Raw genomic sequence first — 24,310 nt, 5'->3', positions numbered from 1 at the left:
CTTGCTTGGACTACTGAAATGCGCTCTATGTGGTGCTACCTTTGAAGGTGACCCAGAAACTAATCCAGAATGTGGCAGGTAGACTGGTGACTGGGAGCAGCCGCCGAGACCACATAACACCAGTCTTGAAAGACCCACATTGGCTCCCACTACGTTTCTGAGCACAATTCAAAGTGTTGGTGCTGACCTTTAAAGCCCTAAACGGCCTCGGTCCAGTATACCTGAAGGAGCGTCTCCACCCCATCGTTCTGCCCGGACACTGAGGTCCAGTGCCGAGGGCCTTCTGGCGGTTCCCTCGCCTTCTCAGTGGTGGCACCCGCCCTGTGGAATGCCCTCCCAGCAGATGTCAAAGAGAAAAACAACTACCAGACTTTTAGAAGACATCTGAAGGCAGCCTTGTTTAGGGAAACTTTTAATGTTTAATAGACTATTGCATTTTAATATTCTGTTGGAAACTGCCCAGAGTGGCTAGGGAAACCCAGCCAGATGGGCGGGGTATAAATAATAAATTATTATTATATTATTATAAACAAATCACACTGATACCAGGTTTAGACATAACACTAAGCCAGGGATTGTGGTTTGTTGCTCGCATTCACACTAAGGGATCAAAGGCAGTTTACCACAATATGTAAACTGGACCATTGTAGGACAAAGTCTGTTGTCAAAAATTTTGTGTCTTTCTTACAGGGTTTGAGCTCTGAGAGATACAAAATTTTATTTTGATACATTTGTGATTTTTTAAAAAACCACATTGTTACAAGCACTGAGAAATATCAGAACATTGTCAGCTATGCCTATGACATAGGTTTGAGATGAAGAAAGGATATGTTTTGGTTCCTTCAACAGAGATGTCTTTAATCTCATTATTATTTCTGTTATTGATCATCCAGTTGCTACACTGATAAAAAAAATCTTCTTGGTTGCACAGTCAAGACCTGTAAAACACATACAAAAAAGTAACCTGTACTAAAATATTAATACTCACATTTTAATCAATCATTACCTTCTCTGGCCCAAAGTGGTAATGCAATGTGCTACAGATTTATGCATAAAGATGAGGAAGTGTTTGTATTAACTTTTCAATATAGTCAGATACTTTGGGAAAGCTCTGGACCCATTCCTGGCAATAAAATGCCAAGTTACAAATAATTGTTGGAAGAAAAAAATGATTACAAAAGGTTCTGCAGAAATAATGGACTTTAGAGAACTTCTTCAATTGCCATAACTCCCATTAATGTAAATTAATGGACACTTTCTTATTCACAAGAGAATATGCCATTATGCACAACATATGCCCTCTAACCTCTTGGGATTCCAGCAACATAGATACTACAACCCACCAAGGAGTTACTATGCAAGGATTTAGCAACAGAAGCAGGTCTTGCAATGATTTGCAGTCTTTTGGTTCCTGGCAGTTGACTACACAATATTGGTTTTGAGCCTATTGTGCTTTATTGTTACTGATTTTGTTCTCAATCATTGGCAAAGCTTTAACTGATATTAACTGACCAGACAAAGTAACACCTAGGCAACACAATCCAATGCTTGTTTACTTAGAAGTAAGGCCTATTGACTTTAATGTGGCTTACTCTGATATAAGTGTGCAATTAATTGTAGCCTCAGAGTGAAATATAGGGTTCAAATTATAATGGACATATGGATTTTTTCCCCTTGGAAATTTGAAAAGAATGGGAAAAACAGTTCTTTCATGACATTTTTAGTGCAGAAAAAACCTCTAAGTACCTTCCATAATCCCAAAGCACCTATGCAGAATAAAATCCTCATTCCTTTTTTGTTTTGTTTTTTAAAAAGCATGTGCTGAAACAGGGGGACAACCTGTTTTAGTTAACATATTCCATTGGCTTCTATGAAATACTTTAGTTTCTCTTACTGATGCTCCACATATGAACAGAAATGGCCATGCATTTGCCTATGATTCTAGGACCATTTCATCGACAAAGTAACCTCTGCAATCAATCAATCACTGCAGTATGGGAACCAGAAGATTTTGTTTCAAAGGCTACATCTGTACAACAGCAGCAGCAGCAGCAGCAGCAGCAGCAGCAGCAGCAGCAGCATCTTCCTAACCCCTTTTCTTTTCAGGGCTTTGAAAGCTGTTCCGAGTAAAACGGGATTAAAAATTAAGGGGAAAGCTGCATGTCAGGCTGTAGGCAGGCCTCCCTTCACCCCCCCCCCCGTAAAGTCCACTGTTGCTTTCTATCCCCAGGTTAATAACTCCCGAGAGCTTCAGTGGGGTCACCCCCAAGGAAGAGAGAGAGAGGACTGCAACACTGGAGCCTTGGAAGTGATACGAGAAAGAAAGGCACCGTTGCGTACCTGGCTATAACACATTTTTGCAAAACCTGCGCATACTAAAGACCCCGGAGGTTTCGGCGGCCAGTCACTCGCTGAGTTCTCTGGACCTGACCATTTCCCGTTCCCTCGCCCGCCCGCCTCACACCTGCTCCTTCCTTTTTTACCTGTGCAAGGTGAGCACCTAGTCCAAGCGCCGTACCTCTGAGAGGAACTCGGAGCGCTGAGGCCTCTGCTCCTTGTCTCCGCGCCCGCTTGCCAGTCAGGTATTACCGCTCCAAGAGCCCTCAGAAGTTCGCCTTTCTGGCCAAAAGCACTCCCTCCCTCCTCAGCGCTGTTGATGCCAACCGTGAGCGGGAAGCCGTTCGGTCTCTATAGCGACTTCCCGCGAGATTTTTCACTCCCCCCACCCCCCGCGAGGTTTCGTTACACTCTCCTTCCCACCTCAGACCCTCCCAGAGCGTGTGACGCCGGCCGTGACGTCAGGGAGCTGACCTGTCAAATTTGTATTAAATGCATCAATATTTTAATATAGCTATATCTATATACGTATAAAAATCAGTTTCTCGTTATTCCTCCGCTGTTTGTTATATTCTATTGGATCTTGTTGCTAGGTGACCGATTCCGCCTGTCCGATTATCCGCGGGAGGGGCTCGGCTCCTTTCCCCTTTTCGTTACATTTGGGTATTTTATATTTTAATCCTATGTTCAAAAGCATTCTATACACACGCACACATATACGGCATACTGTAAATACTTCTCTATTTTTTGGAGGGGGGGATGCTGAGGAAAGCATGACGTGACAACCCCCCCTTTCCGCTAACTAACGGAAAACAAGATGGCGGCGCGAGAGGGTTTCCCCCCCCTCCTTTTTCCTCTCTTCGTTTTTTTCCCCTCCTTTCAAACCTGTGGGAAGCCGGCCCCTTTTTTCATTCCCCAGCGTGCTTTGCGCGTTTCTAACGAATTTCGTTACGAGTTTGCCGTTTGGGCGCCATTTTCGAGTGTAGAAGCCGCCAAGGCTGCAGGCAGGAAAAGGGAGCTTTCTGCAGCTCGCGCCGCTGCTACGTTGGGAGCGCCGTCGGCCCTCGCTCCAGGTTGCCTGTTCTGGGCCGTGGATGGGGACGAAGTACTCTGACTCTGCCTGGTAAGAAGACCTTTTTTGGGGGAAGAACTGTTCTTGCTTTTAGGTTTTTGGGGGAAGAGAGTTTTGAGAAGCTTCCCTCCCTGCAGTTAAGAATGGTGGGTGAAACTTTCAGTAAGGTTCATGGACTTGGCTGGTGCTTACTGGTACTTAGGAAACTTGTTCGCTTAAAAAAATTTTTTTTTCTTCAATATTAAAAATAAAACTCCCGCAAACTATCCTATGAGGAAAAAGGCGGCAGCCTTCTCTCTCCCCCTCCCCTCCCCAAACCGGCCGCTTTTTCCTTCTCCCCCGCTTCCCCCCCTACCCGCCTCCGTGGGGGTGGGGTGAAAAGCTATATTTGCTGGCGATTTCCGTTGCTATCGCTAAAAGCAAGTTAGTCTCCTTCCATTCGCTCCTTGCATTTTTTTAAATTTTTTAAAAAAATTTTTGCTATAGGCTGTCAGACACTATAATTATAATTTTCTTTAAAAATAGATTATTTCCCCCCACCGTGATTTTTATAGTCGCCTGAAGGATTTAATTCTTAGCCGTTGGAGCGGTGAAGTAGCTATTTCCCCTTCCCCCCTCCCGCGAAAAAAATGACTTCAACTGGTTGCTCTCGGTAAAAAGGCACGTACGCATCGGAGTCTAAGGGGAGGGAGGGCTGGATGATTCCAATGCATTCTTAAAGAGCATGCATGCCAAACTATTTATTTTTAAAACTTTTGCGTTCGGTTCACAGCAAAGTTTTTTTTTTAATTTTCATTTCGCGGCCCTGACCTGATGAGTGATATTTGGCAGTAGTAGGTCTGTAAGTGCTTTTAGTAAAGCACCACTAATTAGACCCCCTTGATTGGAAGCAAGCTACGAAGGGGTGGGGTGCGGGGAGGAGGTGATGGATTTATGAAGGGTAAAAAGCCCGATTCATTTATTAGGGCGCTTAATTTCCCACAATACTTGTGAGATAACGTGCATAAATTAAAACAGCCGTTGCTTTGCAAACCTATTAACGTTTGAAAGCCAACGTCACTTCTTTCAGTCGGATTCCTTTGGACTCCTGGAGGCTATAAATGTCAGTGAAGTATAACTACTACAGTATCTTTCCTGAGTATGATATTGGCTTAAAGACAACGTTAATAAGCCTATTTAATTATTGGGTGTGGGTAAAATTAATACAAAACAGTCCTCATCCTATATGCATGGGCTGAGATTTTTTATTTGATGTCAGTTATTTGAAGAGGTCTTTTGAACATGATTTTAATAAACCTTGATTATGAGAAACAAATTAACATCTCCCCTTTCAGTCCCCCCCCCCTATGTTATATACTTAAATATGGGCTTTCTTGAATTACTCTCTAGTCAGGTACCAGTAAAAAAAAGGTTGTCCTCATTTCAAGTTTTACAGTTATCTTCATTGGAATAAAAGAATGAGAACACATCTTGTTAAGGACTTTATTAAATTATTTAAGCAATACTAGACTAATTCTTGAGTTTGAACCTGAACAGAATCCTTTAAAAATAATTCAAATAAAGGGCTGGAGATTACACTTCTTTGTTGTAAAGTGATTTCTGCATTTAAGGAGATTACACCTGTTAATTCTGGTTAATAAAATAGGCAATATTTTTGTTTTCTGTTAAATTAGTTAACTTTTTAATATATTGAGTTAATATGAGTTGTAAATTGTCAGTTACAGTGGAGAATGGGATGAGAGGTACTACACACTTGTCATAATAGCTTGCCAAAATGCAAAATTAACCCACATTTTAGATTAATATTAGGCACTGGGCGCACAACTTTATCATTTTTTAAAAGTAATATTTAGGTCATTGGGATTTTTTTGTTTGCATTAACAAAGACGATAACGGCTTCTGTAGTTTGGTTGTTTGGAATCGGAACAGCTAACTGAAATCATGCCAAGAAAAAGAGCTAAAATATCTACAGCAGCCCATCACAAAGGCAATGAACCCTTGGATGACTCCTTCAGTGATGGGGAACCTGAAAAAGAAGCCAATATGCACACCCCTGAAGTACCTCAGCAAGGTCAGTTTCTCTTCATCTTTATATATTTGGCTCATAAACTTGGCCCTGGAGGTGTCCTGCTTAGAAGCTAGGACAAGTTCAATTTTGCCTTTAACTCTGTGATGTTTTCCACATTAGTTATAAATGTTACAGGTTAATGTGGTGTTAGAGGCAGTATCTGTCTTCTTATTCCTAGTGTTTAGCCTGTACTCCTTATATTGTGCCAGAAAAGCAAGAAATGATTTAAACAGATATAATTTTGAGGTGGTGTGAGAGTAGTTGTTTGCATCTTGTGTGTCCTTAGGCAAGTACTGTGTATATTTTAAACATGTTTGAGCTTTGCATCTTGTATTGAGAACGTCTGCATTGAAACGAAGCAGTAGGCCACATAATACAGTACATTGGTCATCAGACATTTAGGATTTTATTGGTGAATGGGTTAATAACTGAAAAGTGACACCAACAAATTATTCAAAGAAAACGTTGCCTCAATGAGTTAAAAATTTGTTCTACGTCTTCTTGAAATCTAAGTGGCCAGTTTTCTCTGTGTGTGACAAACTTCCTGTCTTTGAGGAATAGTGCTGTTGCTGTCATTACAGCTTGCAGGGCATTGTGCAGAGATCCTCAGACCACCTCCTTTACAGTGTACGTAAGCTCTGAGCATGCCTGAAAATGCAAGTCTGTAGAAAAAGTTGTTTTCTTTGGATTTGTATGGATGAAAGACTCTTATTGCCAGCATATTACTTTGAAAATGTTGTGGCTTTAAAGTACAGTTCTAGTGGTAGAATAAGTTTGCTTGTAAATGGAAGCAACGTTCTAGATCCTTTTCCTAGTAATTCAGCCTGTGGATAGAAATATGTTGATTCTTGTATAGTAACAGTGTTACTGGAAGGGGGGATTCTTCTGTTTTTACTACAGAGATGAAAGATTTGTAGGTGTATGTAGTCACTAAGTTCGTGTGTCTTTCTGCTTTTGTTTGGAAATTTCTAGCAGTCTCAGACGGAGTAGTTGACAATCGCAGTTTAGAAGAGATTTTGAGTAGCATCTCTCCTCCCCCACCTCCAGCAATGACCAATGAAGCTGGAGCTCCTCGTCTCATGATAACTCACATTGTAAACCAGAACTTCAAATCTTATGCTGGGGAGAAAATTCTAGGACCGTTTCATAAGGTATCTTTCTTTTTTAAGTGACTTCTAAGTTGAGGTAAGACTTTCTTTTGACTTAGCTGCTCATAGTAAAGTGAAAATTACAGATTGCTAAGTAACATGGGGGCGCTTTAAATGAAAGAATGTGAATTACTATTGTCTGTACTTCTGTTTTCAAGATCTTGCTTTCTGTGGAATTCATCTAGAAAAGGATGCATCTTTTTCTATTATGAATAATTATCAATAATTCACTTATACAATGTGAGTCCATGTTAATTTGAAAACATATCGATACCCTTCAAGTAGCTAATTATAAACATGCTTCTTTGTAACATTTTGCTTGCTGAATGCAGCTCATTTTGTAGAGTTCACAGGATAAAACTTCAGAAATTTGAGCTAATAGGAGGTGTCTTTGAATAGGTTGTACTTTTTACCGTTGGCTGTAAAAACTAAGCTTTCCAGTAGTTCACAATTTCCTGCACTAGGTGTAATGATATTTTAAACTGTCTACAACGCAAAGAAGCATAATTGCTAGTGGTTATTAAAGTGGAGTGCTTTCTTTTTTCTATTATGCAGCGTTTTTCTTGCATTATTGGACCAAATGGCAGTGGAAAGTCCAATGTGATTGATTCTATGCTCTTTGTTTTTGGTTATCGAGCACAAAAAATAAGATCCAAAAAACTTTCAGTTCTGATCCATAATTCTGATGAGCATAGTGATATTCAAAGTTGCACAGTAGAAGTTCATTTTCAAAAGATCATTGACAAGGTATGTTTTACTTTTGTTAAAGTTGGGGAAGGTTTATCATATAATGTCCTATATCATTTTATTGAAACATTGTGCCTTTCTAGTTCTCTGTGTTAGAGTTCTGAAAGGTATTTGATATACTTAAAATCCAATTCTGTGCATGTACTCAGAAGTAGGTGCCACTGTTTATTGGGGCTTAGTCCCAAATAAGTGTGCATAGGACTGCAGCAGTGGAGTTCCATTTCTGCTTCATAAGTATATTTAAGTATATTTAACTTGAAAAGTATTCTTGTCTGCACATATTACTTACAGCAATGTAAAGCTTATTCTGCTTTCAGTTTAAAGTATGTTTAAGCTAGATAAGCATATTACAGGAACTGCTGTAGAACTGAAAAGGTTTTATATGTTTCAGGCTAGATACAGGGTTGTGTGTGGTGTATATGTAAACTATAAATGTACTCTGAAAGACCACCTTAAAGTCATCATCCTTCCAATAGCAACATACACTGACTTAAAATAAATTTTTAAACTAATTTTTGGTATGGTTTATTATAAATTACAAACCTGTAGACACTACATATCTGTTTAAAATTACATGATTTGCAAATTTTTTATATTTCCCCTTTCACAAGGGAAATAAATTAAAAAATTGTCCAGTAGCACCTTAGAGAACCAGCTAAGTTTGTTCTGGGTATAAGCTTTCGTGTGCATGCACACTTCTTCAGATACCCTGAAACAGAAGTCACTAGACCCTTATACAAGGGTTAGTGTTAAACTAAATTCAAATCATTTCTCTTGCTTTTCAAATTTGTGTGTGGGTAATATGTTAATATTGGACAAAAAAGCACATCTGTGTGTATTTTTAAAAATAACCCCAATTAGCTCAGTAAAACATTACCAGGTTAACTGTCCAAATAGTAAAACCAGGAGGGGGATTCTTTGTACACAACTGGGGATGCTGTTGTGGCTGTGTGTGGTGTTTTTTTTAATTGTCAGCATTGGTGGTGTAATGAGCTGAAAAAGAATATTTTAAAATATATATTGAAACACTATCCTTCTAAATTAATACACATCTAAAATAGAAATAATATTCCATCAAAGCCAGCCACATACAGTCATATCTAATCTTCCATTTATGCTTTTTTAAATAATAAATCACTTTTCCATAAGTAATTTTTCTGTGGAATTTCTTTGGAACAAATTTAAGCTCTCAAGGAATTAGGCTACGAGGACAAACAATTAAAAAAAAAATTTTGTGGGATAAAATTTCATAGAAAAATATTTTTGCATTTTTTGAATATGGATTAAAACATTGTATGTGTGGCTTGTCAAAGATCTGCTTAAGTCCATGCTTAATAATTTGTGTATATTTTTAGGATTTTTTAAAATAAGATGCTGTATTCCCAGTGTTTTAAAACTGCCTCTTTAAAATGGTTAACCTTGGGTACTGAAGGTTTTCTTTGCTGAAAACTGGGAGTAACTTCTCTGAACTGATAGGAAACTGCTTTGCAAGTTGACAGGAAGAAGATAGGAGAAGGGTAGCTGTTCTACAATATGGTGGTAGGCAAAAGACTAAGGCTACAATTCTATTCACAGATATTTTGGAGTATCCCACTGAACTGTGTTGTGATTGCATGTTTTCTCAGAAGTAAATATTAGTCTGCACATTAAGTTGTTGAAATCCTATCCTACTAAATTTAGAAAAATTGGAGAGGTTCTGTGTTTCCAAGACATTATCTGACAGCAAAAATGCTGGCATGACTAATAAAGGGCATATGTTATAAGATTTATTATGAGTTTGAATGTCAGAGTTAACTAGGATATAACAGATTTTTGAAAATAAATTATTTAATTTTGAAATCTTGGGTAGACCTGTGGCTTAAAACTAACAATTGTTTTTCTGGGTTTGTTTTCCTTCAAAACAGGAAGGGGATGATTATGAAGTCATTCCCAACAGCAATTTCTATGTCTCCAGAACAGCCTACAAAGATAATTCTTCCGTGTACCATATCAGTGGGAAGAAATCAACGTTTAAAGATGTTGGGTTTCTACTTCGAAGTCATGGAATTGACCTAGATCATAATAGGTTCTTGATTTTACAGGTAGTTCTTTGAATAATATTGTTACTAAATTATTATTTTTCTAACTGCATTAGTTTAGGTATATCGGAGTAAGTCTTGTGTTCTAGAAACCTTACAGTACTCTAGCAGCACATCATGATTTGTATGTCATAGTAAATATGCAAGTCATTATATGCTGCTTTAGAATTTTAAGGAAAATCTTTTCTGGTATTATGGGTTTTTTTTGTGTTGTAGGCAGACAAGTGAGTAGAACAATTGTTATACTTGTTCCGCCCTAGCAGCACGTAAATATTGGTGTAGTGAAGATAATCTTAACCCCAATATTATTGTGCTGCTTAAGCGTAGCAGGGATTAAGCAACATTGTTGTTTCTTTCTGTCCTACACGCCGTGTTAATTCAGTACTGAAATGTATAGATATTAACTACAGTATATGGTTGAAATGAACACTGCCATTTTCCTTTGACATCTTTCTAGCCTCAGAAGCATGAATAGATACAAAATTAACCAAATCATGCACTCTGAAAGATCAAATTTCATCATTTACAAATAGTTTAAATTTTCACAATAGTGTATGATTGGACCATTTATAACTGGATTTAACAACAAATATTCACTACTCATGCTACTTAAATAAAAGTTTCATATGTGACACAAACAATTCCTCTTCTGGGAGAAAATTGGTGTAACCTGATATTTGCTAATTTCCACTTTCTGTTTCATGATTATGGCTGAATCCCCACACTAATCACCAGGGAAAGACTTTTGTAAGAAACCTAGCTTTTTGTTATTCTATATATATATAGAGAGAGTAATATAAAGTACAAGTAAGATTTAAGTTCAGTTAAATGTACAAGTACTGACATACTCAAAACCTTTTTCTTCAATGATAAGTTACTGTGATACCATGGAATCTTAACAACAAGTACAAAGTACAGATTTTATTTGGAATTCATTCAGAAAATGTCAGGATACTATAGAAGGGCAAGCACTGGAAGTTATAAAGGTTGCAGTGGAAGGGTTGGTCTTCTGTACAACGCCAGCAAGCTTTGGGAATGTTCTTTGACATATATGTTGGAGGCACTTGTGTGGCCTGGGTGCCGTTTGAAGCATGGGCTATAGCTCTGCCTACAAGCACTCTGATGTAAACATGTGCTGTATGCTTAAAGGGTATGGTCTCATTATATGTATGGATACAAGCAGTGTTAAAAACTCATATAAGCTAATCGCCAGATGGCGCTTTATACCTTGGTTACGATTGCCACAACAGAATGTCTAGGTGCCATTCTCCACCCCCCCAGTGAAGTTTATTATTATTAATTTCATTTCTATACTGCTTTCTCTTCTAAAGAAAAATTCTCAATGCGGTTTACAGCACATTAGAACATCAAATAAAACAACCCAGAATAAAACAAATTCAAGGTTCAAGGAAAATATTTCAGATCCTTTTCCAAGGGACCTTTTGCTTTCCTTGTATTTATTCACCTGTTTAACTTATATATCTGCCCCATAGCAGAAGTACTGTAGAAAGCCAGTGTGGTATAGTGGTTAGAGTGTTTGACTAGGACCTGAGAGATCAGGGTTCAAATCCCCACTTGGTCATGAAGCTTACTAGGTGACCTTGGGCCAGTCACAGCCTCTTAGCCTACCTCCCAGGGTCGTTGTAGGGATTAATTTTAGAGGAGGGTGAACCATGTACTGCTTGAAGAAAAAGGTGGGATATAAATGCAGTAAATAAGCTCTTCTGCTTAAGAAAGCTGAAGAGGCCAGCCAGAAGGTAATGCCAACCTGGCATCCAGAGATCTCTATGGTTGTAATTGGATTTGCGCCAGTCACAAACACACCTGGCACCTGGGGGATTTCTAGCACTGGATACAAGAATTTGTTTAGATTTGTTTGTTGCTTCCTTTTTTACCATATTCAGACAGGATCAGATTTTAATTTCATTGAACTTTGAAGAAATCAGACTGGTTATATAGTTAAGAATAAGAAACCGTAACCTTGTGTGGAATTATAGTAGCTGGATAAATGAATGCTCATTCTTCCAATATTTGCACAACTTTCATTTAGCATTCTTTTTTTTAATGTGCTTCATTTAATTGGTTACTTATTCATTGTGTCATAATGGGAATGCGTCATAATGGGAAGGTATGCTTCTCAGAATTGTTGAAATCAATGAAAGAGTGTCATCAACATGCACATTTTATAAGATTAATAATAGTTACTTCCTTCAAAAAATAATAAATACCTGTTTTCACAATTAGTTATATAATATGCTAAAAGACCCTATTTTTTAATGCCCCAGGTTAAATAATGTACAGATTTATTACCCTATTCCAGCTCTTTGAATTATTTGTATTATTTAAAGAGGCATTATTTTCTAAGCACCCATACCTTTATAACTTATGATAACCTGTATGATTGGTTGGCAAGCTACATCCTTGAATGGTATTATTGTTTTCATTGGGCAACTGAGTAATTGAAATGTTGCTTATATTTGATTTGGTAAGCGATAATATGTACTATTTCTGTGCTAGTTTCTTTCCTTCGATCTCTCAAGTTCAAAAATGGGATATAACTAAATGCAAAACTAAACTAAGTTGATTTTCTGAAGCTTTTTGTATAGTAATTTCTAGAACATTTGAAGGCAAGTGGTTTGAATTTAAATCTAGACAATTTAATTAAGAAAATTCCGAATCTTAAATCAAGTTTCCATTTGTAGTTTAGATACTTATTAGACCAATCTACACACTAAGGACCTAACTATAGGCTAACTTATTTTAACCTCTATGTAGAACTAATATATTTATCTGGAAGATAGTACCATCATTAATAAATATTTAGGTAGTGGTTTGGCATAATGGAAGGCAGTCAAGCTTGTTTACCCAGTGCCCTGCTCACCCTCTCAGGTCTCACACTGTCAGGGCAGAAGTAAGAGCAGAGCAGCGCTCTTGTGTTCATACATCTTCAGTTTTGTGTTGGATTTTGGCTTTTTTTCTTCTACAGTGGTACCTCGGGTTACATATGCTTCAGGTTACAGACTCCGCTAACCCAGAAATAGTACCTCGGGTTAAGAACTTTGCTTCAGGATGAGAACAGAAATCACGCGGTAGCAGCACGGCAGCAGTGGGAGGCCCCATTAGCTAAAGTGGTGCTTCAGGTTAAGAACAGTTTCAGGTTAAGAAAGGAACTTTGGAACGAATTAAGTACGTAACCAGAGGTACCAGTGTATTGGAAACAGTTGAAACAAAATTGACAACACTAACTCTAGGTGTAGTGTAGCTTTCTTCCTGATTTGGGGGCATGTCAGGGACTAGGAAAACTTTAGATCCATGCCTTCCCTTGCTCTATCTCTGGCACTCCCCCTTTTAGGCCTTACTGATGTTGGAGCTCTAACATTGGTAGGGCAAGGCCACAAGTTTCCAGTCAGAGCTCCCTCTCTGAGGTTGTACTTCTCACTTAGTGTAGGAGTTTCAATAGTTCCTATAGCCCAGGCATGTCCAAAGTCCGTTTCAGTGGCTCAACAATCTAAAAAAAAGTCAACAACTGTGGTTGGCCCTTTGGTCCGCCCTCACAGCCCTTCACTTCATCAAATCTGGCCCTCTTTGAAAAAAGTTTGGACACCACTGCTATAGCCCCTGTGACTCTTCTTCAGGGATCATAGGATTGCAGGGCCTCTTAGAAAGAAGTTATATGAAGCATTGTTTATTTAACTAATAACTTACTCGTTTCTCAAAATTTTGTGCCTCTCTGTAGTAGTGTGGTAACTGGAAGTTAATGATGCACAATATACCAAAGAATTGGTTAGTAATTTTTATTTTAAACTATGGATTTTTCCCCTCAGTGCCATTCTGTATACCTTCAAACAAACTGAGCAAGAACCTTTAATTGCAGGTTAAAAGGTAAAGGTAAAGGTACCCCTGCCCGTACGGGCCAGTCGTGACCGACTCTGGGGTTGCGTGCTCATCTCGCTTAAGAGGCTGGGAGCCAGCGCTGTCCGAAGACACTTCCGGGTCACGTGGCCAGTGTTACGAAGCTGCTCTGGCGAGCCAGCACCAGTGCAGCGCACGGAAACGCCGTTTACCTTCCCGCTATAAAGCGGTACCTATTTATCTACTTGCACTTAGGGGTGCTTTCGAACTGCTAGGTGGGCAGGAGCTGGGACCGAAAGACGGGAGCTCACCCAGCCGCGGGGATTCGAACCGCCGACCATGCGATCAGCAAGTCCTAGGCACTGAGGTTTTACCCACAGCGCCACCTGTGTCCCTTTTACTTGCAGGTTAAATGGTACTAAATGGCAATGTGGCTCAGAAGGATGGGTTTATAGTCGAATAGTATTTGTCCATCTCATGCAAAACTAATTTTCATGTGTGGTTGGTAGGTAGAGATATAAAATGGGGCTGTTTTTAATGTGTTGGTCTATCGGGATACTTAGCCCATTTGGACTCCACTTCAGGCAGCAAACTAAATTGGGCTGGTTCTACATGAACATTCATTGCAGATGACAGAACCCAAGAGAGATCAATGAAGGTTTCTGTTCCTGCATGTGGGGTGGGTATCACTAACTTTACTTTCTAGCTAACTTGCTTTCCCAGCTGTGGACTGATGCTCCAGAGGACCCCATGGGACTTTTTTGTATGGGGCAGTAAAGGGTGGAGGCTGACCATGTTGCACAAGTGGTGAGCCACAGAAATGACTCTATGAATACCTGTTCTTAAACAAGCAGCATAAGTTTAATGCACAAGATGACCCCTGTGGGTATGGCATCTGCTATGACTTGCTAATCTTTGGCTACCAGTTTTGGACTCATAATAAATTTTAGCTGGAATCCAGAGATCCCCATGCATAAGTGGAAAGGGCTTCCACTGGGAGAAGGATTGCCTATTCTACCATGTGCAGCTCTTCACTTAATGTTGAAGCTCACTGTTAACTGCCCCCTCCATGTTCAGCAGGTGTGAAGTATATCAGAGTTTAGGTGTGCCTGAAAAAAAATCTGCAAGCAATCCTTTGGATCCCAGCCAAAATATGTGAATGTAAAGATGTAATTATAGTTCTTGACCTCAGCAGCTAGTTGTTTTTTCTCATGGTTCTTACTTCACATAGAACAGCAGTTTTATACACAAACTGTTTGATACTGTGTCACATGATCTATATGGAGAGGGTTCTGGATTCTAGCTTATAGCTAACTTGGTTCCATTTACTTCAGTGAGTCTTGGATGCGACTGTCAGTTTAATTATAATTATAGGTTTGTCTTAAGATACTTGTATTATATTCATCTTTTCTTTCCCAGTTTATATAAAAAGATGAGCTTATACTATAACTAAAGTTATATTTTAGTTTTCTACTACCCATGATACTTGAAGGAAAAATGTTAGCAGTTAATCTGCAGCATCCTTGCTCAGCTAAAAATAATCAATTTTAAAATGTGTAGTAAATTTTACAAATAATTTTAACAATATTCTGATTACATTTAAAATGCATTTTTTCTTGAAAATCATCTTAGGTTTGAAAACTTTGAAAATATTTTTAATTGTCTGCATTTTAATAGAAAGAACAACTTTAAAGTTGCATGATTCTGCCAAATTCATCATTGTAATTCCCTGGTTCTTATAGTTAGTTAAACTTTCCCCCATAGAAATCAGTGACACCTAAAAAATGCTTAACATTTAACTGGATGAGGCTCAAATGTATTTGCTAAACACCACCACACAATTTTATAAGTTTAGCTTCAATGTATACTTATACCAGTTATTTGTAGTATTACTCTGCTATGATTTTTGAAAAAAATATGCCATTATTCTTGCTTTAAAATCACACAAGTTCCTAAATCTGCACATCACAAATTGAATTTACTTTGTACACAATGCAGCTTTTAACAACAACCTAATTTCTTAAAACTGGGAAAAGATAAAACTCTGAAGTATGTCAGGGTGTATTCAGATCAATTTCAAAAATATTGCATGTTTATGGTATAATTTAGAAGTAGAGGATTTTTGGTTTTGCATGTGGTGAGTTTTTATTTTGTATGATGTATGCTAACATCTATTACTGAAACCAAACAAAACTTAAGAAAAATCTGCCACAGTTGAATAATTGCAGCAACAACAAAAACTTGAGTTTTCCTGACAATTTACAAGTAGCTTGTATGCCTCATTTAAAAAAATTACACAAGCAGTAAAATATTGTTCCTATCGACTATTACACTTTCATTTATTTTTTGAACATATAGTACAGAGACTGTAATGGATAGCTCTTACAAGTCTATCAACAGATCTCTTAATCATTTATGTGGGATAGTGGTTGCTTTCATTGTTTCCTTCTCAAAATTACTATAAAGGCATATTGGAGCTTGTGCAGTTTAAGCATAGTCAAGTCATACTAACATGCTTATTTCAATGAAAGTATTGAGCACTTTCTTAAGTCTCTCCCAGTGAAAGCAAATATATTTTTAACGGTGCAATTCTATACATGGCTACTCAAAAGCAAGTCCTACTTAATTCAGTTGAGGCTTATTCTGAGGAAACTGGTTTGCAGCCTAAAATACTGCACTGTGGAGTGTCTACACATTTTAAAATATATTTAACTGGTGTTAGTATTTTTATTGTATCTGTAAGTTTCTTTGAATCACTTGAGTAAAGTGACTAATAAAATAGCAAAAATATAGATTTTAAAACAACCTGTTTGATTTGCATTTCAAAGAACATAATATCCAGAATGTTAAAAAACAGTATTCAGTAATATTTCAGTAAAACTTATTTGGTGTGTATTGGTTACCCAGAGAAGCGTTTTGCTGTTGAATCTGAGGGTTGTGTCATGGTTCCCCCCTCCCTTTCTTTCTGTATTTTAAAAATAGTGAAAGTGAGTATTAAGGATTTCTTTGCTCTCTCTCTGTGTGTACACACACACACACATCCCAAATCAAAATAAAATATAGAAGTTGAATAAAATTCATGCAAAAATACAGTCATGTATGGTTTATTAAATTATTCTTTAGTCATTGTTTCCTTTTTTAATAAAACATAACTTTATTTTTTTAAAAACTAGAAGTAGTATCCATATTATTAAAATCATTGTGTAAATGGTAGCTCTTTATTTTAATGATTATATCGATGTTTGAGGTGATTATAACAGTATTATGCATGCAGTAATTTGTTTTTATAGTGCAAAAATGCAAATAGCTTTGCCAGCTGAAATCAACAAGTCCCTGTCGGAAGAGTAGTGAAAAAAGGCTATTTAACACTTAATAAAATATTAAAATAGGTGAAAGTCCCCAGTGTGGATAATTTTTATCAGGGTTTTCTGTTTGCACTTCTATTATAACATATCTAAAATCCATACTGATTTCTTTATATGATAATTAAAATACTGATTTTCAGCTAAGTTGGGTCCACATTTATGTATTGCATAAATAATAGTGTATTTATTATTTTAGAAAATTGTACATCATATGTTTTAATAAATAAATTACTGTTTGAGTATGATTTGAGCTGCACTGAGAGAGTGGCTGGAAATGAATTGCATTCATAAGTGTATTTTATTTTAAAATCTGGATCTTTTCTTTGTCTATACTTTGTATTCAAGTGCCCAGAATTTTATTTAAAAAGTGCTAGATTCAGTGTCTTTCAATTTCTATGAGTTGGATATAAAATTTGTTGGTTGGTATTAGCTAATACTCATGGTTTCAGTAGAGAACAGGTTGTACAGCTCAGGTAGTTTTGTCATTTCCCAGGTGGACTCTTGATTCTGATGAGTTATTAGACGATTTTTCCTGAAGCTTAGTGTCTCAGTTCAACCCCACAATAATAAACGTAAGTGTGCTGTTGGGCTATATTTAGAATACTTTTCCTTTTTAAAAAGGTGGATATTCTACCATTTTTATTTTTTTATAAGAGAACCTCTGTTTGATACAAGCTCAATATATTGTAAGTGTAGTTCATATGTTCATGCTATGTTCAGATGGTCTTTTAAAAAAAATAAAGCTCCAAGTTTAAAACTCTGTTACAATGAATTTTAAAAAGACTTTATCCACCCATCCTTGGCATGTGAATGAAGCTGATGGAGAAATGATGTCCACTGCTATTTTGCTGTTCTCTGAGGATTCTGAACTACAGTTCCTAGATGGGTTGACTGATTTTCAGTACTAAAAGGTTATAGAACAGAATCTTCTCTCCTGGAATTTTACTAGCCTTTGGACAGACTAAAATATGCAACTTGGTTCAACTTGCACTTCACTTCCTTTTTAGTTCTTTTTTGTCCCACTTTCGTTGCATATGCCCAGTTTCATTGCTGAAATTACTTAACCAATTATTTTTTAACCAACCATTGAATAGTTACTAATTCTGGTTTACCATCAGACTGAACTAGAGTAATATCAAATTGCAAACTGTTACTGTTGTGTAAGGAGTGGCTGATATGTGTGGCCTGACCAGTCATGATAAAGGTTTAGCATGGCCTTAGGCATTAAACAGTTTGCCCACATTATCTTTGTTAGCCAGATATTTTCAGGCTCCCATCTTCAAACAGAACGACTGGAAGGAAAATATATTTATTCGGGTTAATAGTAATATAGGTTCAACAGCAAGCACAAGAGCCAGAAGTCATTATTTTGTGGTACATAAGAACTTACTTGGCGTGAGTCTTCCTGTTTGGTGCCTATCACTGAAAAGTACATACCTTGTTGACATTGCCCTCCATAACCTAAATGTAATTGCAGTAATTGAAATTATTACTGCCTTTTTTAAAAGGCAGATTATAAACGATTGCATAATATCTTATGAATATTGTATGTACTTGATAATAATATTTTCTTAACACGTATTAAAGAAAACACTCTTTCTGATCCATAGGCTAGACAATAAAGTCTATTCTCCAAAGCCATAGATTGAACTTATTTATTTTTTTATTTATTTCTCACCACCTTTGTACTAATTTGACCTGCAGTAGTCCATTGTGAGCCTGTCTTTGAGAGATGTGTACAGGTACAGGTCTTAACATTACCACCCCTGTGTGGGGTACTGGTTACACAAATCAGCTGTATTTGCATGCAAAGCTGAAACATGGTTTAGTGCTGTGTAGACAAGCCTAAGCAGAGTCCCAGTTATTCCCCTCTCCAAACTTCTCACATGGACTGGAGAAACAGCTAAATTTCATTTTTTGTGAATCTTGCCTTATAATTTATGTTTGAAGTAGGGTTCTTCCCTAAAACAAATTTCAGTTAGTTTAACAAGTCAGTTTCATAACATACATTATAAAATTAACCAGTTTGCTTTAAACCATTACCCCTGGTTTAAACATAATGGTAAGTCCTGATTTTTCTTTAAAGTGAAACTAAATTCTGTCAAAGGCCTCAGCCATAGGAGTACATGTGAAAGCTAAATGTTTTGGTCCACTTTGTTAAAGCTCAGCTGTGCCGTCTACTTCGCTTCTAGTGTTTTGTGCAAATGAGGGCCAAATGGAAAGGCCTGGTCAGTTGTCCACCCTTGTAGAAGAAATTAAGTTTATGTGAAATCTAAAACAGTTGTATGGGTTGCCTCCTCATAATTTATTATACCTCTGTTATGACACTGTAATTGTAGGTATATATTGTTTGCTGCCTGAGGCACCTGTGGGTGGGATAAAAATAAATAGGGATCTCAGCCTGCAGAAAAAAATCACATACGCTTCAGTGAAAATGCCATTAACTCAGAGTTTTGTGAATTTTCCCTATTTAAGATCTCAAATTACAAACATATTAATTGTACCCATTCCTTATTGTTGTCACACTTGTAGCTAGGAGCAACTACATTTGTGGTTTTGAATAGAGGTCTTACAAAATTGTTACCAAATCATCTTTTAGGGGGAAGTTGAACAAATAGCGATGATGAAACCAAAAGGGCAGAATGTACATGATGAAGGCATGCTTGAATATTTAGAAGACATAATAGGATCAGAACGATTAAAAGAGCCCATTCAAATATTATGTCGAAAAGTTGAAATATTAAATGAACAGAGGGGTGAGAAGGTAAGACTTTGGATTACTAATTGTTGTTTTTAAAGTATAGAATAAAATAAGTATTGTGTGGAGTACTGCTCTTCAGGATTCCATCCATTCCATTTTATTCCCCTCTTCATCTCTTACTCACCAGCATTCAGTATTCTGTGGCCACTGAATATGCTCAGTCCTCATTAGGCTGTGTTTCTTTGTGGGAAGAACGAGAGACACAATTCAAGCTACATTAAAATTCTGGATTGCCCATTGATTCCTATAGCCTAGTCAATCTTCCATCCTTGGGGTCATTTAAAAATACAGCTTTTCCTACAGTGGAGGAAAGTGTTCTTGCATGAGAGAGATCCAATTCTAGTCCTGACTGTCCTAGAGTCTGTGCTGGCAGAGCACTGTCAGTTTTTTCTTGGGACTTACCTATCTATTCCTTGTTTTCTCCCCCTCCTCTTTGGGGTATTGAGTCAGAAAAGGCCGCACAAATGACGTCTCAATGTGAACCCAAGAAGTAGCCAATTGAGACAATGACATGGTTCTTTCTATGTATTTTTTTTATATATCTAGATGTGTCTTCCCAGATACTCCACTTCACTCCTCCTTACCTCTAGTTTCCCGTTTGTGCATTTTAAAGTTGGATTTCTAGGGCCACTGAGCATGTTCGATTGTCATGGGGCTTTTGGGAGAGTTGGGTTTTTACTCTAAATATATTGTATACTTTTGGAAACCTTGTTAAGGTTCCTCTCAAATCTCCTAACACCCACCCTCTTGTATGTGGTTGGTACTGCTTCCACTATGTAAGCAATAATGCTTTCTCTGAGGATTTGAATTAATATATATAGGATAGCATTTAGCATTATCTTTTTGATAAGCCTTTGCAAGTTTCAGGATTACATTTTGCATATACTGTGGGAGGGAGGGAACTGATATTTCCTGGACCAGAGTGAGCTGGGTGATTGCAGTAGAAAAACACAATTCCTGTCATTCTACTGGTTTGTGCCCATAGTGTGTTACGTGCTGTAAAGCTCTCGTCTTTCCTGTTTCATATAAAGTGTTTTTATGGTGTGCATATCCGAGCATTAAACCAACCATTATTTATGAAATATTCTGTCTAGTTGAACAGAGTTAAAATGGTGGAAAAAGAGAAAGATGCCTTGGAAGGAGAACGGAACAAAGCACTTGAATTTCTTTCTCTGGAAAACAAAATGTTCAGAGAAAAGAATAAGATTTGTCAGTACTACATGTAAGTAGCATCATTTGATATGATTTAATGTGTGTTCTTTACACCCTCAAATTAGATCAGAGGGAAGTGGAAGATTTGGGCTAGTTGTGCTGCTGTTTCTCCACAGCAGGGGTAGTCAACCTTTTTATACCTACCGCCCACTAATGCATCTTTCTTGATGGTAAAATTTCCTTACCGCCCACCAGTTCTCAATGGAAGGAGGATTCGGCTTGTGCCATAGAACCCCCTACCACCCACCTAGAATCCTGAAACACCCACTAGTGGGCGGTAGGGACCAGGTTGACAACCCCTGCTCTACATCATAGTAAATACAATGTGTTGGCTCTAAAGGTAGTTGCATTTAGTCCCCACTGAAATAAGTGGAACATAACTGTACTTAACTTAGTCTTGATTTAACACATTGCTTTTAGATTCAAGTGGTATGCTGCTACTCTTAAATACATTTTATTTGAGGGGAATAGTATGGCATAGACATCCCAACGTGATTTATTTACTGGGGACATGAAAGATTTAAAATGTATGTTGCCAGGTCATCTCTTCAGCGAATTAATTTAGAAGGATTGGTGGTAGTTGCTACTTTGGAGAACTGGGGTGAGACTCTTATTATTTAGTTAAAATGTATATTTGAATACCTTGAGCAGTGAGAACCTGTGCATGACAACAAGTGTTGTGGCACTGCTAATGCCAGAGCAGCTGAAGCACAAACAAGTTGGGTGGAATACTGACTTTGCTCCATCTTCCTCTTAAATACCTATTCTACCACCTTGGTACACTTTGGCTAGCACTTGGGTGTGATGGGTCTTCATTCAAGGCTCTATCTAGGTCTCACAAGTTCTATCATTTAGTCTGGAATTTCTTTGTATAAAACTCTGGCACTACATGGGAGCTTTCCACAGTATGAGTAGTGACTGTATTGTGGGCTGCTAGTGGTGTAAAATACTCTTAAAAAGAGTATTCACCTTGACTAACTTCCGTTGCTCTAAATTTTGGGGAAATAAATCCTCCTCCTTAATATTGCTATTTTTTTGTTTTATTTTTTAAATGATATTTATTGGAAATTTTTTAGAATTACAAAAGACAACAAAGCAGAAAAAGAGAAAGAAAAAACAAAGAAAAAACAAACCACATCAAACAATACAAATTCAAAAAACAAAAATACACCACAAACACTCAAAAACAAATCCATCATTCTCAAATCCTCAACTGTCATTACCTTCTTTCTTTGACCTCCTCCTCCTCCTTTTTTTGTATCCTAGTTGTTAATTGTCGCAGCAAATCCTTTCCATATTTCATAATATTCTGTCATTACATTACCTTAATCTATTTTAATCTTATCTTACTATAAAGAAGCTTAAAACTTAAATCTTATTTTTACCAACTTCTCATAACCATAATATTCTTACATAATTCTTTAAACATTTTTGCTAAAGCCAAGTAATTTCGTTCCAACATTTTTCTAACATTCATCAATTTTATAAAACAATCCTAGTAGTAAAAAAAAGAAATAAAAACAATCCAATCTTCATCCAGCGTCCCTTCCTCCTGGTCCCGGGTTTTGTCAGTCCTTATTATCCCGTCAATCTAGCGCATTAACCTGGTAACCTTGTATCCGAGGCCCTTAAGTCCCTTCCATGTCCCTTCCGCGGCTCTTCTTCATATTTATAGCTGTATTTTCCTTTGTCTCCTGCTCCTTTCACTCGTGGGAACTCCAGCTTAACAATGTTTTTGACCCTTCTCGACAAATCAGCCCCTTTTCCATAGTCCACACTAAACTCCATGTGGTATTTAAGAACATGTTTCAAAATCCCTCCAAAATTAAGAGCCCCCACAACCCCAAACATCTCACGGCCCATTGCCAGACTTGAAAAGTCCAAACATCCCTGCATAGGGGGGGTCTATCCAACCCCCCATTTCCAAACCAAACCAGACTTTATCTTTCCAAATCTGGCTTTTTCCAAGTTCATTTGTCAAATCCAAAAGCTCATGTTCCTGCTGGGCCACAGCTCCCTCCATCTCTGGCGCCCAAGATTCAGCAACATCCTCTTCCCTCATCTGTTCTGTCAGGGCACACTCCTGATTTAATTCCTGGGTGGGCTCCATATAATTTCCCACTGCCTGTTCAAAATTTCTGATTGCATCAGTCATCAAGTCCATCTTCTCATGTAGCTGTTCCAGTAGGGCATTTGTTTTACAGAAAGCACACAACAGAGCTTCTGAATACATTGTCCTGCAAGGTCAGAAGTCTATTCCCACGATTGTAATCTGTAACAGCTACAAGCTCCCCGGAGTTGGTTACAGTTTCACAGTCTCCCTCTAGGGGGAAAACTTCTATTTATTCTTTCTGTGATGGGATGATGAGCTGCTTGTGCGTAAAATCGTATCCCCTCAGAGTTTGTTCAAGTCCACAAACCTCTGTCTGTGACGGAGCCCCTCAGACATGGCTCCTCTAGTCACTCGCAGATTCCGACAGTGGCTGCTTTCGGAATCGCTTCCAACATAAAAGCTCCTTAACGGAAACACGTCTTCTGGACTCACGGCGTGACAGTTTCCGGCGAGGAGTGGGTCTCCCTATGGGAGGTCCAGAAACCTCCCCACTGTTCTCGCTGGACGTGTCCCTGAGCACTCCCTCTTGCTCGCTTTCCCTCAGAGACCCACCTCTCCCCCTGCTGGTTCCTGCTTCCGCTGCTGGGTCTCTCCCAACCTCCGTGAGCCCTTCCACCACCTGTCCCTCCGATGGCAGTTCCCTGACATCCACCTCCCCTCCAGGGCCCCCGTCACCCCCTCCCGTTCCCTCTCCTCTGGGCGGTGAGGAGGTAAAACCCCGAAAGGAATCCTCTTCATCTTCAGACGTCTCGAACATTTCCCTCCATCGGTTGCCGTTCCGGGTCTCTGAATCCTCCTCCTCCTCGGAATCTGTGAACCCCTCCAACTCCTCTTCCTCATCTGTGGTTGCAAAGTATTCCCTCCGGAACCTCGCTACAGACTGAGGTTTACGTGGGAACCTCTGATGAAAAGTTTCTATTAAGACCTCGTCATTGACATCCTCTGCCATGACCCAGGTGTTTTCCGACTCCGGTTCCCCTTCCCACATTACCAAATACTCCACTTGATCTCCCTTCCACGTGGAATCTAGGATCTCCGCCACATGGCTGCTGTGTTCCCTTTCCTCCATTGCTGGTCCCCGGGTGAACCTCCCTTCTCTGTCCCCTTTATACGGTGACAGCAACGACCTGTGGAAAACTGGGTGCAGCTTCATGTGGTTCGGTAACCGGAGTCTGAAAGCCACTGGGTTGACCTGTTGCGTGACTTCAAATGGGCCCAATCTTTTGGGTCTTAACTTCTTACAACCCCCTTTGAATGGTAACCCTTGGGTTGACAGCCACACCTGGTCCCCCACCCTAATGGTTTCACCTTCCCTTCTGTTTTTGTCTGCCTGCCTCTTATACTCCTCCTTGGCCCTGTCTAAGTTGAGTTGCAGCTGACGATGGATCGCTTCCATTTCTTCTACGAACTGTTCGGCAGCCGGGACGCTCCATCTCTCCCCTTCCCCCCCCTGGGAAAGCCCTGGGATGGCACCCGTAATTAGCCAAAAAGGGGCTCATCCCTGTGGACACGTTCTCCGCATTGTTGTAGGCAAATTCCGCCAACGCCAGCTTCTCC

The 24,310-nt window shown here is 38.6% G+C and overlaps 2 protein-coding genes across 5 annotated transcripts in view; one reads left to right on the top strand and one right to left on the bottom strand.

Annotated features, from left to right (window-relative positions):
- The window catches only part of IFT80 (intraflagellar transport 80), a 65,021-nt gene extending 62,349 nt beyond the window's left edge, over positions 1-2,672 (bottom strand). Inside the window, exons 1-2 of one of the 2 annotated variants that reach the window (XM_081007924.1) lie at positions 2,484-2,672; positions 836-938 (exon numbers count right to left, since the gene is read on the bottom strand). In XM_081007924.1, the coding sequence (XP_080864050.1) occupies positions 836-867 (32 nt within the window). In that variant the 5' untranslated portion in view covers positions 868-938; positions 2,484-2,672. The remainder of the gene's footprint in view (positions 1-835; positions 939-2,483) is intronic. The other variant, XM_081007925.1, reaches the window with a different exon arrangement.
- A 187-nt stretch (positions 2,673-2,859) lies between these two features.
- Positions 2,860-24,310, top strand: part of SMC4 (structural maintenance of chromosomes 4) — a 46,716-nt gene continuing 25,265 nt past the window's right edge. The window contains exons 1-7 of one of the 3 annotated variants that reach the window (XM_081007763.1): positions 2,860-3,460; positions 5,296-5,480; positions 6,450-6,628; positions 7,181-7,372; positions 9,277-9,453; positions 19,267-19,431; positions 20,523-20,650. In XM_081007763.1, the coding sequence (XP_080863889.1) occupies positions 5,351-5,480; positions 6,450-6,628; positions 7,181-7,372; positions 9,277-9,453; positions 19,267-19,431; positions 20,523-20,650 (971 nt within the window). In that variant the 5' untranslated portion in view covers positions 2,860-3,460; positions 5,296-5,350. Of the gene's footprint in view, positions 3,461-5,262; positions 5,481-6,449; positions 6,629-7,180; positions 7,373-9,276; positions 9,454-19,266; positions 19,432-20,522; positions 20,651-24,310 lie in introns of all 3 variants that reach the window. The other 2 variants (XM_081007764.1, XM_081007762.1) reach the window with 2 other exon arrangements.

The sequence above is a fragment of the Podarcis pityusensis genome, assembly GCF_964106645.2.
Source record: "Podarcis pityusensis genome assembly, chromosome: 5".
NCBI classification, from domain to species: domain Eukaryota; kingdom Metazoa; phylum Chordata; class Lepidosauria; order Squamata; family Lacertidae; genus Podarcis; species Podarcis pityusensis.
This window is presented reverse-complemented; position numbering and strand designations above follow the sequence as displayed.